At 35.1% G+C, this 21117-nt stretch overlaps 1 protein-coding gene across 1 annotated transcript in view; it reads right to left on the reverse strand.

The window, feature by feature from the left end:
• DIAPH2 (diaphanous related formin 2) overlaps positions 1 to 21117 on the reverse strand; it is a 206860-nt gene that overhangs the window by 70997 nt on the left and 114746 nt on the right. Inside the window, exons 25-26 of the mRNA XM_088527588.1 lie at positions 18492 to 18656; positions 1572 to 1707 (exon numbers count right to left, since the gene is read on the reverse strand). Coding sequence (XP_088383714.1) covers positions 1572 to 1707; positions 18492 to 18656 — 301 coding nt within the window. The remainder of the gene's footprint in view (positions 1 to 1571; positions 1708 to 18491; positions 18657 to 21117) is intronic.

Genomic DNA, 21117 nt, shown 5'->3' on the forward strand with positions numbered 1-21117 from the left:
GAGGCTTCTGTCAGTATAGGAATGCAAGTCACAAATAAATAAAAATGAACTAATAGTTCAAATACCTGCACTGATCATGGAAGAGGTTTCCAAGTGCAGCACAGAATGCTTTTCACCTACTCATGTTGCAGATAATGTAAGATTATGTCAGGCAGAGTGAGTCATATGTACCTTCTGTTGTAATGTACAGAAAAGCACATAGGCAGAACAAGAAATGCCCATTAAATAAAAGGCAAAAAAAAATAGATAAAAAAATGGATAGCACACCTTTCAATTCTCTTTCCCCTTCACAGAATATAGGGATGGAGCAAGTAAGTTGGAGTTTTCTGAAGTGCTTCCATAAGATCTACAGGTTTCCACTAGAGCTCTCTGTAGAGGCCACTTCATGAACACCTTTGTTCAAAGCAAAGCGTGAAGGCAAAGCCTGCCAGGAACACAGATCATAGACCAGCTCGGCTGCCAAGCAGCAGAGGGAGGTTGACTGCTCAACATCCTTCAAGAGCTGCTGCCAACGCACAAGAGCAGCACTGGTGACAGGAAATGTGCTAACGGGACAGAAATATCAGCATTGTACGTATGCAACACCAAATAAAATCACAAGGTTTAGGTGCCAATATTTCCATACTACTGCATTATCAATGATTGAGATTCTGAACAGAGAATCTGCCTGGCCTAGTATTTCTCTGGTGCTTTTCATCCTTCTACAGATTGACATCTGTTGCAGATACTGCACCTACACTGTTGAAAGGAAATGTTATTTCAAAACTTACCTCATATTTTATTCACCTCCAGCATAACACTATGTCCAATTGTTCAATGGACAAAAAGAACAGCTTTCCAAACTAACGGAAACAAAAATGCAGCCTAAAGTAATTTCTTGTGTAATTTGACTTAGAGTTTACTTTTCATTCACGGACTTCTAGAGTCCAACAGATGAAAGAGCATATATTTTGCAACAGCTACAAAACATTGATATTAGGGACCATCGTATTCCTCTGACTTGCTGACTTGCTTTGGGTGGCCTCATGCACAATATAATGTTCTCACTGGTGACAAATTTGACACTTTTTTTTTTTTAATGTCACTTTGTACTTCGGTGCTGAGCTCAGCTACATTTTCCAGATCGTAATAGTACTGTGGGGACAATATCTATTATAGTATGAAGCCTTCAAGCTCAAAACCAAAAAAGTTAATTGCCACACTATCTTGATTATAAAGATGTTTACAAAATGGAATGAACAACAAAACAAGTAAGATACTTTCTCCTGGAAGTAAATCCATATTAAAAAAAGGGGGAAAAAAATCAATTAACTAGAACAAATGAAAACAAGCCAATAATTCAAAACAAAATGCCTTGAAGGGAGCATTACACGTATTAGGTGACAGATGCAGAATTACATGAGCAGGTAGGCTAAAATAAAACAGAAAATTTTCACTTAAAATGTTTTTTTTCCTGCTTTCAAAACAGACAGTAAATAGTTTTGATATTTATTTGGAACAGTCTTTGGTCTGTTATTCCCCATTTTTATTTTTTCTTCTAACAAATCTCTCTACTAAAAACGACGCCTTACCTTTGTTCATATCAATCAGCTGCTGCTTCTTCTTCAGCCGCTCCAGTTTCTCTCGTTCAGCCTTCTCTTTTGCCAGCTTGGCTCTCTTCGTTTTCTCCTCTAGTTCTCTTTTTTTGTTGCTGTCTTTTAATGCCTCCTGCATTAGATAAAATGAACATCGTAATCTATAACTGAGGAAAACTAACAATACTAATAAGCAAATTAACAGTAAAAATAACCTGCTTGACACACAGAAGACTGTATGTGGGATTGCTCTTCATATCTGTCTTCTGTTAAGATTTGTATGTTTCACACTATAGGGCAAACAATTTTGTGAACAAATGAGAAAAAAGATCGGATATATGTAAAGTGTAAATGGTTATAGTTTGAAGAAAGCAGAAATTGTAGAAATATCTGTTTTAAAGAATTACTGAAAATTGCTGTTCCAGGCCATCCATGAAGTTTTCAAATATGGTAGTTGTTAAAAAATGGTAGTTGTTAGCGTATCCCATAAGAGGGGAAAAAAACCCTAATCTACACAGCTACAGAAAATGCAGAAAGAACAAAGCCTTAAAACACTACTGATACACATTAGCCATATTAGACAATCAGAAAAATAATTTAAAAAAAATGAAATCTCTTTACATTTATGGACAATCAACAAGTTCCAAAGTATTCAGGAGCAACATATTTTCTTTAAACCAGCTTTATCAAAAGCTAGTAAGGATGTGCAGAGGGAAGGAAAGCTCCCCACAAAAGGTATAAAAGGTACTTCAATTACAAGCAGAAAAAAAATCAGTTACTATAATTTCAGCTACAGTTCCTCAGATTTTTTTTTCTGAAATATCCAGAGCAGTCTGGATCACTTAAACAAAATACACTGAGATTTACAGAAAATAGTTGAATTTATAGGCTAAGGCTCCAAATCTAAAATGTCTGTGTTCACAAATTGCACAAATTACCAAACTAATAACTACCAATTGCAGAAAATATACCCACATATAAACCTTTCCATTATCTTGCCTGTATTTGTTCTATAAAACGTCCTCCAACCGATAAGGTGAGCTTTGATTTCCTACGCATCACATTTTTGCATAAATATCCTCATAATTCCTATTACATTGCTTCTCTACCTCTCTCTCAGAAAAGAATTCTCTTAAACTGTTCTTCAATATAGTAAGTTTCTCCACAGTTTTGTCTCTCTTAAAGATTCATTTATCATGAAGAAATGCACTGATATCTGTCATGATGGAATTTCACTTAATGTCAGAAATACACATGATAAATGTTAGGTCCAATTTCCTTGTCTGATTTATATTCACAACTTAACTGCTACATATTTATTGCTCCCTTTCCTCTCCAACTCACAATATACTCATTTCCTCTGCCTATAAGCACCATAGGCCTTAATCTCAGATGAATTCAGGAGTCAGTCCAATTCATTATGTGCAATAAAGTAGTAATAATATTAAAGGTGGTATTGCAGCAAAATATGTCCACCATTAACAGGGCACATGTTTGTTAATGATGCTGCAGTTTAAAGAGCTCAACAGCCCATATTTATTAAGCACTGGGCATAGAATAAATGGTTTCTATTTCAACATTATTTTCCTCCAAAAAAACTGAAAAAAGCATCCAAGTTCATGAATACATAGAAAGAAAATGATTTCTTTGTGGATATCTATGTAAAAACCCAAAAGAATATACCTGCTGTTACACCGCAAGTACAATTGCTACAGGAGATCTGAGGCCTAGACCGATACTAAACAGCCCAATAAATTCTTCAGAAGTGACATTTCCTATGATGATAAATGGAAGTTGCTATTCTGTGTTGTGTCTGGGCTAGGAATGAATTATGGGCAAAACTGCCATTTGCAAAAGAAAATCCTACCTAAACCACTTGGTGAGATTTATGTAAGTTATATCAGTATCTGATCATTTAGCACTCCCAAGTGCCTCCAAATCCCGACCACCCACTCCGTGCGGGGGACAGCGGACTGCAGTATGGACAGGCCAGTTCCAGACCTCACTAAGGTGAAATACTAACAGAGCATTTTATTTAATAACAGTTGCTGCTTTGCAGAGATGCTGGACAACACAGTTACCGGTGATATTAATTGTGTATCTGTGTGAGCCCTGCGCAAAGAACTGCATTTGCTATCCCATGGCATAGTCATTACGCTGACAAAACCCACCTTTTGTTTCTAGAAAGGAGAAAACAGTATTAAAAGAGAAAAATCAATGTTTTACCCTTTTTGTTTTTGGACAGTTCTCTCTCTGCACATTCAATCATACTTGACAGAGATTTCATTTTACTGCAACTTCACAGGCTGTAATGAAAGTAAATGCCCGCAATCCAATGAGAGAAAGCAAATAAGCAATGTCATGGCTGAGCAAACCAGCAGCCCACCAGCCACTGCCACACTGCGATTAGATCAGGGAATCTGTCACGTTTTCTAATGGGAAGACTACAGGAGACTCAGCTAAGCACTATTAAAAACAAGCCCTTAGTTCTTGGAAGTCAAAATTTTCTTTGCACCAGATGCAGGAAGTCCCAGTTGCAATGGGGACCGTATGAAGACACACACTGCAGTTCATAAAATACGCTGGCTACTAGTGATTTTTCAAACAAGTGACTCAAAATACAGATTTAATTTCCCTGAAGCCCTGCAAGATGTGCGATAAACGTGGTCAGGCACCTACCCACCCCTTCACATCCTGGCCTTGGCACGTCCCCCAGCAAGGGGCAAAGCAAAACGCAGGACATGGGCGAGCGCAGAGAGAGCAGACAGCCCCGTGCATTAATTCCTCACAATCCACCTTCCTTCATATTTTATTTTCTTCCAGAATAGTAACGTTTCCTGCAACAGGGTTGCAGGAAGGCTTGAGATAAATCACCATTTACCAGAACACATTCCCACTTGTCTTCAAGTTACTTAGGTGCTGAAAGCCAAATAAATATACGTTCATCTGAAGCTAGAAACATACTTTGCATTTGAATTAATACTGATAACAAATTTGATCATACTTTTTTAGAAGCTGATTGAAGATCATTGTAACTAAAAACAGAGGAAATTTTTACTCATTTATATAGTGATTTGTGTAGCATTTGCTATGCCTGAATTAGAGCATAAATCATGAACTCTTTCTTCTACAGTTTTACTGTAAAGTAGTTTTGTTCTCTCTTGTGGCTTTTCTCTCTCTACTATTTACTCTTTTTCCCAATGTTCTGGGCCTCCAGACTTGGACAAATGGAACAGGTACTAACTATAAGGGCAGTCTGACTCTGTGCATGCCTTACAGGGTGCAAAATGTGGCCCCCGGGGGTCCAGCCTATGTTGTGGATGTGCACATACTTCAGGGCCAATGTTTTCAAAATGCAGTCGCAAATTTGTTATCTAAAGAGTAACATCAGCACCTCCACCTAACATAAAAATAAAAATGGGATCAAAAATAAAAATCACAACATTCCTTTTAATGCTACCATTAAGTTTGAGAAAAACTGAATTTGTTGAGTTTTACAAAGATTGCTTTTACGTACGGTGTCAACTACATGCAATGTAATCAACCTATCACCATTTCTCCTGCAAAGTAACAGGAGGTAAGATTTCCATTTTTACTTCTATGCATAAAAATGCCACTTTATATTGAATTTCTAAATCATTTTAGTAGCATAATCTAAATTTGTTCTGTATCCCTTAAGACCACTTTTACAGATAGCAAAACATACCAGAAAAAAAAAAAAAAATCAAATACCTTAATTTCTGTATCTTACAATCTCTCTCAACAACTTTGCCATTTCCATTTTTTACACTTCATCCTTGTTTTTATGCCTTTCATGTCTTAGAGAAATCTTATTTCCCAAAGCACCACAAGCGACTTGTCAGTGATAGAGCTCACTTTGAGTTGTAATAAAAAAAGCTACAATAAAATATCACGCACACAAAAAAAGTTGGCCCATTTCAACAGGATCCACTTGTTCCCGCAACCTATAGCTCAGATAAGGATGTTTTATCACTCCGGTTCCTGCTCTTGCTAAACTGAAATGAGAATACTTGCTACTTAACCAGCAAGGGGAGAAGAAAGCAGTGGTTCTGGTAACCTCGCCGATGCGAGGACAAAAAAGTGCCACCAGAACTCAGACTTCTGCTACACTGCTCTACTGCACACTTTGGTCATTGCTCATTCACTTGCACACGGAGCAAGGCAGGAGTGCTGCAAGAGAGCAGCATCACATCAGCACTAGCAGTTAGTTTCCTATAGAAGTCAGAAATAATCTTTCATCATCTTTGAAATAAATAAGGTCTTTGAAATGTTGGGATGTGGGCAAAACCACATATACAACTATTAAGGCCACATTCTTAAGCAACTTAGAAAAAAAAGATATTAGAGTAACAATGCACTAGGAAAAAAAAAACAGTTTAAGTCCTTTAAAAAGAAAATATAGAGAAAGGCAAATTTATCTGAAGCTTTCTTTCACTTGAGTTTTAAGATTTTTTTTATTATTATAAAAGCATGTCTCCAATAACTATAGTTCCTACTCTAAAACACATCTGCTAACTCCCAGCTAATCTTTATTAAATACACATAACTATCACTTGGACTCTGACTCTTTACAGAGGACGTCACATACCAAATGCTTAATTTAGGAAGCCAAAACATACAAACATGTGCATTAAAAACATATCTTATGGCTGGACTATGTTTGAATTAAAGAAATAATACAATTGTGTGTTAATAGCATCCTGGCACTGGCAGAAACCATCCATCTTTCGGTACTTTCCTGCTAGTGTGATTCTGCCGTTTTTGCTTTCTAGCTACTAATATACTCATTACAAAAGGGAAATTTTGCATACCAGAGATAATGGCATTGGGGAGAAATATGAAGCCTCCTTATGCTTTTACCTATCTTTTCTACTGCAGACTCTTACACTTTTTCCTCTGTATTTACTTCTGAATTGGCATCTTCAATGGAATTCTTATACTACAAGTCAAGGTTATGGGGCCATTTTTGAGCACTGAATGCCAGGGATAGCCTTTCTTCACAAATCTGCAGTTTGAGCTACCTAACTAGTTAAGGTAGAGATAAGTTTTAATACTGAAAAAAAAAAAAAAAAAGTTGTAGCTGCCAATTGAGTAAATGAGCCCAAAGCATTTTTTGTTACTGTATTTCTGTTACTCAGTGGTGCCAAAACATGTAGTAGTGCTAGTACACTACACAACTGTATGCACACACATGTATACTCTGGCCAAAAACATGGACAAAAAGAAAATAAAAACCTCAGTCTTAAAGGGCAAAATAATACATCCTGATGTAACAGTTTAAAAAAAAAAAAAAAAAAAAAAAACACACATAAATGTCACAAAGCAAGAGGCAAATCAGAGTTCAGAATAAAAGCTTTCCAAAGGGCTTTGGAAAATATTTTGAAAGGGACTTATCCAAATACTGTCTTCTCAAACATATGTAAGCCCATACAAAATCTAAAATCAATGTGAAGTGAATCTCAACAAGCAGAAATGTGTTCATTGTTTAATGAGGAAGTTCAAAATTATTTTTCGCTACAACAGGGTTTTATCATCTATTTTCCTTTGTAAAAAGATCACTACATTCCGGATTACATCTCCATGAGGAAAGTAAGTACGAAAGAGGGCTGAAGGCACATCTGATGTTGCAGTTGTCTTTTTCAGGATTACTTTTGAAGGATAAGTTGATTAAAGTTTATTTTAACTTTAACTGAAGTTTCTCTTTTGCAGACAAGGTACGAGGAAAAGGGGGGTAATGGAGGGGGGAAAAACAGTAATAAAAAAGAGCTCAGAGAAAACAACTTTGAATCAGATACTACTATTTTTCCCCCCACTCACACACAAAGACTCATAATTAAATATTTACTGTGCAAAATTTCTTGGACAAATGGATTCTTTAGGATTTCTTTAGAATCTTTAGGTTTCTTTAGGAATATACAGCTCTCCATCATATAAGTAACATATTGTAAAAGCAGCAGTGCTGGCTGTAATAAATTATTTTCTTGGGTAAGAAGTAATTTCTTACCCAATAATAGGATTTTTATAGCACCAACTTGTTTTACTAGATACTTGATTCCCAAAAGAAAACCAAAACATATTATGCATCTTTACAAAAGGTCATATTGAATTTAAAAATTCACATTTGAAAATCTGTTTAGTAATCAGAATAAAGGCTAATTCCTGATTTAAAATATTTTAAATGAAAAATTTAATTTGGATGCAACTCTCTACTATTCACAGACTCATGGTACTTACAGACAAAGTATTTTGTGAAGAATAAGGCAAGTCAGATGAGCTGTTTGAAGTTTCTTGTTTTCATTTCATTCTTGTTTTCATATATACAGGCATTTTTGATGCTAATTAAGGTCCTCTATTTTTGTTGTTGAGCATGGAGTTTGGCTATTGACATGTTCAGAGGTTCCCAGGTACCCTGAGCGTGTTTTTTTTTTTTTTTAATAATACAAATGATTATCTTGGCTAGTAGAAAAAAATCAGCAATAAAAAAATTATCTTCTGCTAAGAAAGCTAGCTGAAGGGGCATGCCATTGGATGTTACCTCTTGTGTTTACTAGGATTCACTGAAGCAAGGCTACAGAAATCAGGACTGCCAACTTAAAACTTGGCTTCCTTAAGAAACAACTAAAAAATTAATGCATCTCTTACGTGCTGTACATACCTTCAATTTTGACAGACAAACAGATCTTTGCACATGAACCAGGTAGTAAACAGACTCTCAAAGGTAAATTATTAAAAACAAGAAGAAAGAAAACAGACCATAATACATAAATCTCCTTGGATATTAGCGATGCGGTTGGCTACAGAGCGGTCATGCACCGATAATGAAGGCTGCCTGTGATCCCTCAGGCCTTCCCTACACTTGCCTTGCAACTGCAAATATGTGATCCAAAGCTCTGAGGGAAAAAAAAAGAAAGTCTTTTCCATCATAACCCATTAGCAAGAGGGAACTCTGATTACCTGGAAGTTTATCTATAGGAATAGAGCTTAAATTAACAGCAGAATGCTCAATCAGCTCTGACATACAAAGATATATTTTTCGTTAGTGTTAATATTCCATGGAGGAAAACTTAACTAAATATACTGTTATCCTTATGAGAATAATGGATAGGTGATACAATATGCTGGTATTAAACAAAAGCAGGTAAATGGAATTTCCTGACGGGTGTATATGAAACTCTACCTTTGAAAAATTACATCTGAGATACTGCTGTGTGCTCATGCTTCATACTGCCGACATGGAACATCTTACGTATGCCATTAGAAAATTAAGACTTTGGGCAAGTGTTGCCATTAAGGTGGAGAGGAGGGTTTGCTTATCAGCAATAGCGCAAAAATCCTGAAAACAATCTAGTAGCATTAGGGAAAAGGGATTTTCCATGTTTAATGAATGATGTTCAAGGTTAGCGATTAAAAATCAACTATACTGTACATTTTAAGTAATTAACATTATACATTGAATAATTACTTCACTAAATAGCCCTCAATGTAGACAGCCTTGGGGCTGCTTTGATAGCTCTTTTAAATCAATATTTGGGTATCATAATTGACACATGTCTAATCCAGGTTATCACCAAAAACGCAGAAGAGATTGAAATACATCCTTACATACTGATAAAACTGTATTGCCATTTAAAGTTAAAAAAAAAAAGATTTTTTGAACAAACAAATAAAAAATAGCTCTTTTGCTGCTAAAAATTGACTGCTAAAATCTGAGCAGTGAAATCAAGGACTACAGCAGATGAATTACTCTTTCATTCCAAAACATGATCTGTGTGGAGGAAAAGAGAGATCAGAGGCCACCACAAGAAGCCTTCCATCTTTATTCCTAAAACCCTATTAAAACCCTAAACATGCATGAATTCATTTTAAAGTAAATCTGTAAAATATTTTACCTCATAAGGACCCTGAACGCAATGTGTTGAAAGGATTCAGAGTTTTTAACAGAAATTCTTCACAAATCACAGACAAAAGACATTCTTGAAGAATCAGGCTATGAAAATTACAACCTACATTTATATAAAATATTTATATACCACAATGAATATCCCTATGTTTGGGAGATTTTACATGCTCCCTTGAAGAGCTAATAGACTAAAGATACTTCAGCATTACACACAAAAGAAATGGTTAAACATTGGAAAAAAACACAACGCTGAAAGGACAAACTCACTTATCTTCAAATTATTTTCAAGGTTTCTTATGCCTTCCACTTTACGCTTCATATTATAATTTGACAGAAAAATCCAATTCTAGCAGTTTGTTTTTCTAAATGTGATAAGCATGCATATACAAACGTAAGGAAGTGGATAAGCTAATTTACTACAACATCCGCAAGCTAATTGAAGATGCAATAACAGTGATGAATCTGAAATCACGATTAAGACAATCATAGATTCAAATGATCAAATTATTATCTTAATATGATATATGAACACACAGAATGATGAGACTGACATTACATGATATGTCCTTGTGGAGATTTTAAAGAGGTTAGATTTCTTCTATCCCAGGACCAAAAGAGAGCATCTCGGGCAATAAAAGGCACTAATGTGATGTGTGAATGGTGTAAGCATCTGTAGACTGTAAGCATCTTTTATGGAGATGTCTCTCTTAAGCGCAGAATCTTGCCAAAGGGAGTCACTTAGAGCAGGAAATGAAGTCTTCTGCTTTACGAGAGGTCTTTAACATCTGGGTTAGATTCACCGTTTAAGTATTGCAATACTCAAAATCTCCAAATATGCCCGTTTTCCAGGGGAAATGCACAGTCCTTCCTGAGATGTTATAAACCTCCACGAGGAGGCCTGGAATAACAAGATGATTGAACGAGACTCCGTGCGGTCAGCACACCGGGCGGAGAGCCGGCCAAAACTAGTTTATGGAAAATGCTGGAGAAAGTGTTTTTAATCCAGTCCCCTTACAAGATTTAGGAAGCTTAACACCACAGTTTCTCCTAGACCTTGTTGTCTTATACTACTTCTGAAAATAGCATTCAATCAAAGATATTACTAACATTGAACATATGACATGTATTGCATTTCCCTCAGCCGCAAGGCCTATCATTCTGCTACAAACACGAGCTAGAGCTGTCAGAAACAAATCCCAATACCATCTGTGCTACTGCTATTCCTCCAGTTGCCTACCTATAAGTGCCTGCAAATACAATATACTGCAATTCACTCTTTAAAATATTTTTTAATATTTCTTTCAGATATCTTTCAAGAGAAATGTCACCTTTATCTACTACATCAGACCACTCTTCGTGCGGCGGTTCTAACAACCGGTTCATAAAGTTGATGTGTTACTGCCCATATCTGAATTCCTTAGCTTCCACTGTAATACCATTATTTACAAACTTTTCTAGCCTATACCCAACTCCTGATTTATTAAAGATCATGTTAAATAAAAGCCCCTAGCCACGAGTTGGATATATACACTCAGATGACAATTTTGAGAGCTTATAACAACATTTTTTTTTTTTTTAACCAAGTTACATACTGCTTCTTATTAAGGACAATGTTTCAGTTTTGATATTGTCTCTTGAGACTTTTTACTGGAGAAAGTACTTCATGTTGATTATTCGCCACTTTTTCATGGCTTTTTGCTGGTTAGGAACTGCTATGTTTCAGACTACTTTAAGGAATTGCTGTTTTTCAGGCAGAAAGAAGAAAACTTATTCCCAGACAAAACAATCAAGGCAGAGTAGTGAACACACAATTTTTTTTATGCCTCTTCTGAATTAAACTCAATTTACTAGCCTAAAACCTGACAATTCAGCTTGAATTTATGTACTGTCTCTCATAATAAAACATACTGCAGTTATACATTAATCTATGAATTATATAGTCATTTATTTCTATTACTGTAGCAAATGACCCCCTGTCATCAAAAAGCCACAGAAAAGCAGTCCCTGAGTCACAGCCCTTGCAAGTTGCTTTGACATAACTTACAAGCAAACAAATATTAGAAATAAAATGGCTTCTAGAGACATTTATACTCCAGATGCTGAGTCTACTGTAGTGAAAGATTTTTCTTATGAAGGCTGTATAACCAATGCTTCATTGACTGGTTTTATAAAACATAAATCTGACAAAATTTTCAAAGACCAAGGTCCTTGTGACCCAATAAAAATTGTCAGTTTAGAGGTTTTTTTTTTTTTTTTTTTTTTTGAGTTCCTTTTCTGGATCTTACAGATTTGTGAAGTTACTGTGAAGTATCCCAGCCACACACTCATAACCAGCTGAAAAAAAGGGCATCTCTCACATTGCCAATTGATGAGTCACTTGTATCTGCTTAAACATTTACTTACACTAGAGCACTTCACTTTCTCCCTAACTACATTTATAGTGTAATTTAAAGATTTAATTCCCTATTCAAACGGCTACATCTACACAGAAGTTTGACATGACGGAAGACCACTGATGAATTGCTAAGTATCAAAATGTCACTCCACTGAAGAAAGGAGTTTCTCTCAATTTTGTAACAGCCATACCTCTAGATAATTTTGTAACAGCCATACCTCTAGATTCCAGTTGTTAGCTCTTGAAAGTCTACCCAAATACTCCAGTTGACAACATGATATACTAATTCACAGTGTTGACTTTAGATTCAAAATTCACCTTCAAGTCTATCCTCATTAAAGAAGAAGGACAAAGAACAAAAAATTCTGAAGCCCCTTATTTATCTTTGAGAGCTATATGAAAAATAAAAGGGAAAAATCATTTCCTGTCCAATGCTAAAGGATACGTTTCCTACAGCTATCATGAGGCACACAGTTTGATTAAAGGGAAACTAGGGCGTGTGTGTAAATGGTGACATGACAGACTTGGTATAAGTCTTTAATACACTGTTAGTGACAGAAACAAACATTTTGAAAAACAGATTTAAAATATTTCAGATGGTATGATAAAACCTTGAAAGAGACAGGTAAAAACAAAACAGAAAAGAATGAAATGGCATCTTGCTTCAGGGATACAAATACACATTACTTGGGAAGAGCCCCAAACTCCTGGAACGGGTGGAAATGATCCTGAGTTCATCTTGCAAAGCAAAGACAATGGAAATTTGAGTGTACTTTCAGTGGGAGAAAGGACTACATGAATATTATCTAAAAGACACGTTTCTTTTGAAATAGTCCTAAACACAAGAGGAGTATTCTTACTGAGTGGATCCACTATATTAACTGTGAAAAGTAAGTTATTGCTACCTTTCAAATCATTTTCCCCGTTACTTTCAACTCTGACAGAGCGGAAGAAATGTACTTTTTTTCAGGCTCAATTTTGAATTGTGTTCCATTTATAAAGGAAAGTCCTCATGCTCAAGCATTTGCTTATGGCTTGTGATACTCCTTGAACATAGCGAGATTTTCAAGAGGTACCTGAGCACAAAATCAAACCCAGGCAGAGGTGATACAGAAGGAGCAGGAAAAAAGTAGTAAAAAGCTCCCATCTAATGTTGAAATATTCTACCTAACCTTAGGAAAAAAAACAAAGAGTGAGTGACAAACAGCACAGACATCTAAGAATCAAGGAGGACAGGATTTTTGAAGGTAAGAGGTAAAGAGGATTTCTAAAGTAAAATGATGAAAACTTTACTTACTTATCTCACAGCATCCTTGACTCTACTAATGCTTTCAGCAAAAGGGGTAGAGAAGGTTAAGGATAAATTGAAGCACAGCAAACACTCACAGCAAAACAAAGATAATTTTGTTCCTACTATCTGCATATCTAAATAGATTCACTATATTGTAGCTCACTGAACTGCAGTGGCTTACAAAAAACATCTGAGTACTGGTCAGAAGTGCTACCAGTTTAATTAGCTATTTGCAATCATATGATGGGCATTTTTTCAGTTTTAAAGGTGTTACTTAAATTGTGACCTAACTACACAGCAGCTTTTTCCGATATATGAGAATCATAGAATAGGGCAAAAATATTTTTTTTCCTTTCAAGCAAAGCTAGTCAAGTGGTAAGTCAGAGAGAATAATTAGGCATTTTATTGAAAAATTTATATTGTGAGGACGATTTTCCCTATATATAAAGCCACAAAAAAGAAAACATTTGTAAATAATAGTAAAAATCACCAATAAGTCAGAATTTCTGGGATGTGTCCCTTTCTGAAAAAATATGCCTCACTTCCAGTTTTCCAAATGTAGGAAATGTTCAGTGCCAATCAGCAGGGCTCACAGAGAAACTGAGAAAGGTCAACTACTCTGGCAGCCTGCACTGCCTCCCTTGCAATTTACTTTCCTCCTGTTGTTTAGAGATAATAGAATCACCACTCAAATGGACCTTTTTTTTTTTTTTTTTTTTTTTGAAAAACAACTTGTGAAGATAAACTGCTAGACCCAAAGGATTTTTTTTCTACTTGCGGATATACTTTGATGAGAAGGATTAAAGATGAAACAATACTAACTGCTAGAACTGTTATAGAATCATAGAATCATTATTTTTCCCCTATATCATGAAAATCTCATTCAGCCTAGCAACTTCTGAATAGTAGGCCAAAGGGAGGTGTATTTATTAAGTACTGTTCCTGTTATATCCAATGAACAGCTTACAGAAGACAAATACCAAAATATGCATATATTTTTGATTTCAAATAATCAAAAAAGACATTGTTTTTCATTCAACATATGGCACTTGTTGAATGCCTGTCACAATCTCTAACATGCTCTTACCACTGACCAGATGCTTTCTTAACATTAAAATATCTCAGTATCAGCAGTAGAAAACAAACATATCCAGCTCCAAACACAGACATTTTATATTTACAGAATACTCTCTGTGATCAGAGGGTTTGACATGTGATATAACTCTCAAATTCATCTTTAAAAATATTAATATATAGTTCATCTGTTCCAAATGAACTAGCATTTGTAGAATTATATGGTTCTATTCAAGAAATTCCTGCCTGCAACTGTGAATTAAAAGGGAAAGAAAAATTGTCATTACGAAGATAATCAGCAATCTATTAAGTCAACACCCTGGCCCTAACATCAGCAGCATGGGGAAAATAATAGTAATAGCTGCTGCCAATCAAGACATTTTAAAAGGACTACGTTTATATTCAAAGTGTTCACAAGAAGCCTATTACCTGGAATGCGTCTGCTGAAGCTACAGTCAGACCATGCTGTGCTGTACAGCAGGTGCTGTTACCAACAGCGTCCCGCGGTAACACGTTGTAACCCGCTGGAGGAAGCCCAACCGAAACGGGCACGCAGAATAAACACAAGTGTTCTCCAGGGAATATTTGTACAGCATATATACACATCACAATAGAATGAAAGAAAGGGTTACACGTGTGAACCTCTCAACATAAGGTTTAAGCAATCTCTTTTACTCTGTAATCAAGCACACGTGCTCTGTTTGGGGGTGGGCTAGGGGCGGGGGAAGAAAAGTCTTTCTGGAAGAAAAATAAGTCTTTATAAAGGTTATAGTAGCACTAACGAGCAAAAATATGGAAAAAAAATCAAAGTTACCCTAGTATTTTGAATTTTTTTTCTAATGCTATTCTTTTTTATCCTTAGTCTATTCTGATTGTTCCTGAAATCTCATCTGTGATTATAGCTTTTGAAAATAATTTTCACAGATTAAATTAGTTTCATTGTCATTTCTAAGTATGCCCTTAAGCTTCAATCAAAGGCCTTTTTTTTTTTTTTTGAGAAACTTCTCAATCCAGAAACTTCTTAATCCAGAAACAAGAATCTCTTTGCCACCAAGGTCTATAACGTTCCGTTCCCCTGAATAAAGTCTACTTAAAACCATACATATATATATATATATATATATATATATATAATGATTACAATCATTACTACTACTATGCATATCTGAAGAAGTGAAGTGACTAAAGCAAAAATGATGCTAAGGATGTTAAAAAAAAAAAAAAAAAAAAGTCTCTAAGCTACATAAGTCTCTTGTTAATAGAAGATTTAATATTAAAATTAGCATGCATCCAAGTTCATTTCCTCATTTAATAACACTTTAAAAAGAGGCTTAGAAGATGAAGGGCAGATAAGATGTTAGAGACTAGAGCACTACACAGATAAAATTAACTATTTAGAGCCATGTATATCATTAGGATATCTTAATAAATAATTGTCTGCATTCTAAAAATATCAAGCAATACAAAAACTTAGCCCTACATGTCCACAAACAAGGGAACATTCTTTGTAGTTTGTCTTTTGTATTTAGAATGTAAGTCTAATAGTCCATATGAGAACACAGTGCCTGATAATTCTATTTTGATAAAGTAGATTGACAGAGATTTGGTCTTCAGCTCAATCTTCAGGCTTTGAAACACATTCTATTGCATTTTTTTAAAATTAGGTAAAACATAAATATCATACAAATATCCTAATAAAAGCTGACCTATTGAACACCTAGTTGATGGTGATCTTTGCTAACCAGAGCTACAGAAGTTTGCATCTATAATTATTTTCCCTTAACACAAAAGGCACTTGATACTAATTAGGCAATAAAGCAATTAGGTTTTGCAATGCATTAATTTGTTGAATGTATTTACACCACATGATGAGGGATTTTGGTGAGACATTATTAGAACATTACAACTTCACAACAAGCATTATGAGAACATACTTATGTGGTTACTGTGGTCCTCAGTGACAAGAAGTGATTTAGAAGGAAAGTCAATGGAATAAGTCAATCCAAAAATGATTAGATTTGATGAAATGATTGGATTTTGTATATAAACCACATAAAAGATCTATTCATTTGACAAAATTAGGAGTAGGTGTAATCTATAGAAAGTATGTAAAAATACTTGCTCAAAATGAAGCCTAGCAAAACAACAGGATTTAGCTGGTCTGCATAATCTCAGTTTAATCCAGTGCTAAACACTGCTAAAATCATGCTGAACATCTCCACAACAGCCTCTTCCTCTCCTGTTAGGAAGCAAGACCAAGTGGTACCGTCTACTTCGAGTACTACCAAATATTCACAACGCAAGTAATTTGCATTCTTATATGAACAGTACAGAAGGATTCTAGCAAATAAATTCTGGATAAATGTTTCTCATGCAGAAATGTTCATGGAGAAATATTTGCCAAAGTAAGAATCATACACAGGTACCTAACACCAATCAGGTGAATATGTGCAAATTGGGAATAATAATTGACAACAGTCTGTACAAACATCAACCACCTTATTCTGATTGCTATAAGTATTCCAGTACTTGAAAATAAACTTGCAAACATCCTAATCTTTCACAGTTCCTTAAGCCAGTGAGAATTGTGTACCTTAAGCCTTGTTATAAAAGAGTCATGTTCACATTGAAGAGAAATTTATTCTCAATGCAAATTAAACCTCTTCTGTGGCTAAACACACTCCTTTCCTCCCATATCATATTTACCTGCATTCTCCAAAACCTGCAATGTGCAGTCACATGAATAGTCTAGATGGCATTTAGGTAAGCACACTTATAATTCACTAAATAATCTTGCAACAGGACTTCATTCAAATGAGGTCAATATTTGAAAATATTTGAAAAACTAACCAAAAATAAAAAGAATGAAATTGGGATGATTCATAACGAATTAGAATCATCCTTTGATTATTGGCATATAAACACCACAGAAACCCAAATCCTGACATCCTACTCTCAGCATTTAGGAAATACAACCAAGTTAAAAACAAAACAAAAAATCCCTCTACAATTTTCAATCCATATTTGCTGTCCAAGTCTTCTACCTACCCTGAAGTGTAACCGTAATGTAAATACAATCCTAGAGAGCTGCCGTGCAGAAAATGGAGTGGGATCCTCACGGGCAAGTTGAGCATGAGGCCACAGTGTGCAGCAGAGAATGCTCCATGCACAAGGGCTACCTGAAAGGACACTCTGGAGGCTGAAAAGAAGTGATCCTTCACCTCTTCTTCTGTGAAACCAATCTGGTGGCCAGCTGAAGGACCGCCCCCCGTACAAGACATATTTCTTCTACAAAGCCTGAATATTTGCTTTTTAACTCCTATCAGCCTCATAGTTGTTTACACATAGTTGAGGACCTATTTTTATCCCGATACTTGGATATTGCTGATCTCAAGATTGTTTCCACTAGTTAAGTTACAACAGCATTATCTACTCAAAGATTTCCAAATTTAGATATCCACATGCAAAAAATTAAGTCTTTAACACATGAAAAAGTAAACGCATTGAAACAGCTTATGACAACTACTCCTTTTCTTGACAAGTCTTTGCACTGATGTGTTGGCAGACTTACTAATTATAAAAGAATTGGTTATTTGCTCACAGGAAAAGAACAATTTCAGCTGATTTAAAATGAACAGTTAAGTATATCCAGTAAAAGCTTTTTTTGCTAATAAACTGTATGCACTAAAATTAAGGTTTAAAGTTTGGTGCTATTATAGAGAAGGTCCTTATGGTTACTTGACAAATTCAGCCAGCTACTGGCAAAACAGAGCACCGTGAGCTACAGCTGTATGGTAAACAGCGTATGCAGTGGTATTTCAAAGTGATTTTAACATGCTCTAGAGACACAATGTGACATTCCTGGCATCTGTTTTCCCTATATACTTCCTATGGTGCAGTTGATTATGGCTCCCAGACAGCCACTAGTAAAGATGACATTAAATCCATTTAAAAACTTATCTGCTTAAAATGAAATTCTTTTGAATTCCTTTATTAAAAAAAAAGGAAAATGGCCATACTGACAACAGAAATATAAGCATCTACATGAGACACGCATCTAGTTTCCTGCTACAGGAACAAAACACAAAGCGAATTATAACACCAGAAATAGAGAGAGAACAGGAGGAAGTTAGAATTGGAAGAACCCAAGAAAGAAAAAATATACACAAACACGTAAGCATATGTATGCAGATCTATACAGACATGTACATATACCGTTTCGCAAACTTTACTCACCAAAAATAGATTTCTGAAGTTGCTCAGATCACCAAAGAATTCTTCTATGCTTACTGCTTTGGGATCAAAGGTGAAGTATTCTCCCAAGTTTTCATATAACTTGGTCATGTTGTTGTGCATATTGGACAACTTTTCGTATTGGTCTCGGGCACTCTTAGCAAAGCTGTAGGTTTTTGTTAAGGAAAACATTTCAAATGTAATCAGTGGAAAAAAACTAAACTTTTTTTTTCTTCTATTTTTCACATAATAAAGTGATTGCTGTTCACACTCTATGAAAATAACTGAAAGTTATCTTGCATAGAGAAGATGGTTATAGTGCTCTGTTCTATCCACGTGGTGGTTTCTCTCCTACCGTGAACACATTTTATTTGTATCTAAATGCACATAGCTACCAATGGATTGTATGGACATTGAAAATCAACTCAAACTGCTAGATAGAAATTCTGACCCACATAAAATCAGACACACAAACCACTATCACTTTGCTACAGGAAAGTTCTAAGGATAAATACGTAAGGGACTGTTGTAGAGTCAGAAATGAAACACTGAAGACGACTCCAAGAGTGGGTGCATATTCTTGCTCTCTCTCGCTCTCTCTCTCTCTCATCCTGAAAGAGCTACATAAGCTGTTTTCACTTCCATTAAATTATATTGCTAAAACATCACAGTATATTATACAACTTTATTAGTAATTGAAGACAGACTAGAAATGAAACAGATTTGACTTCCACCCCAGCAGTCATCATTAAAACTTTGACATAATTACTTAAAATAGAAAAATATCATGCATTTTCTATGTGGAAAAATTATTTTTAGAACAATTTATTTATAAACACATAAACGGTTCAAGCTACTAAGTGAAATATTGTTTTTCCTTAAGGCTAATGAGATTCAATATGCTGTTTTAATTTGTTGTGGGTTGTTCATATCCACAGAGATATAAAGCGACAAATCACTGTAAAAAACAGCTAGCACACGATTCGACGAGTTCCGCTGAAACTGAACTGTAGCTGATTAAAGTGTTGTGCTGTACATATCAAAACCCAGGAACAAAAGAGACAAGTTGTTCCCTGAGCTACAAAAATCATGCAGCCTGGCTCCCTGTGGCTTTCATTTGTAACGATTTTCTTCCATGTGGATTCTCTGATATTTAATACAGCAGAGCTCATTCTTTAAGCTTTCCCCATACTTGAGTCTCTAATTTGAGCCTCTGCCTAGCACTCTATTTAGGACCATATAATATCTTTGAGATCCCTATCTTTCTGCAACCCAACAAACAAACTAGAAACTAATTGGAGGATAAGACATACAGAGAAACCATGTAACCCTTTTTATTTGGAGATTAGAGTAGAACCAAAAATCATTCTTCAGAAAATAGCTGACAAGTTGGATAATAAAGAAAGGAAATCTAGACATTCTCTGTTCAGTATTTGGATGCTGTGGGTACTTAGAAGGCTATCTCATTTAACCAGCTACATCAGCTAAATGCAAGAGTATCAAGGCTGAAAATCTAGCTGACGACAAGCTCAGCAGTCTATTAATAGCATCTATGCCCAATGATAATCTGAGTTCCCTCCCACCAAGGTCTCAGACACAGAGTAGACACAAAAATACTGCAGGCAAAATTGGAAGAATCAAGGAAAAAAATCCAGATTATAGTAGCCCTACACAAAATACATCGACCTATCTTTTCAAGTAAATTATTGTAACTTATGTAGATATTTATTTAGAAGTCTCTTTGTAAAAAGATTCAACTCGAAGGACAGATTTTATGCAAGATTTACTTTTCTGACAACTTACAATGTTCATTTAGATCTCAAAAAAGCAGTATATATATTTTGACATTTAGACATATAAAAATATTTAAAGGTCATGTTTTAGTAATAGTAAGTTAAACCTACATCATTTCCTACTAGTGCACAAAATTCAGTAGTATCTACGCTTTCAGTTTAGTTAAGTGAATTTGAACCTCCTTGATTAGAATTCTGTCCTTAGACTGTTGAATCTCTCATTTTAATACAAGACAAAATGGAATAGTTCAGTCTTCAAAGACAATTAGCTATATAAAAAGAAAATGAACATTTATGAGCAAGAATGCATTAGGTAGGTAATAAATACTTATACTGAACACAGCCTAAAAATTTATTAGAATAAGACCAAAATAGTGCTGAGAAAAAAAATACAAATGTACATTTACATATACAAGACATTTATGGTTCTTTTCTTAAAAAAAAAAAAAAAAAAAAAAAAAAACACTTTAGTAAGGTAATATAAAGCCAAATACCAGAAATGACAGAAAAATCTGAAAGAAATAAAGGAAGAAAAGGAAGAAAAGGAAGAAAAACATTTTAAAACATTATAGATTTGAAATTAGTTCTTTTAGCCAAAGCTCCTCAAGTCCATTCAGCCTGCACATTCAATATCTGCAGTGGCAGTAAGTGCATTGTAAAAAGGAAAAAACAAATAAACAAACAAAAAAATCCCACTGTTTTAAATACTGACATTTGGGAAACACTTTTTAAAAGTAACAGATAAAAAATATTAATGTTGAAATTTTATGTATCTAATAGTAGGAAGCTGCAAGCAGGTAGGAAATACTTTTCACAACCAGTTTATGAGATAAATC

Source organism: Tinamus guttatus, unplaced genomic scaffold (assembly GCF_059628265.1).
Source record: "Tinamus guttatus ecotype Peru unplaced genomic scaffold, ASM5962826v1 Tinamus_guttatus_pri_ptg000287l, whole genome shotgun sequence".
Taxonomy (NCBI): Eukaryota; Metazoa; Chordata; class Aves; order Tinamiformes; family Tinamidae; genus Tinamus; species Tinamus guttatus.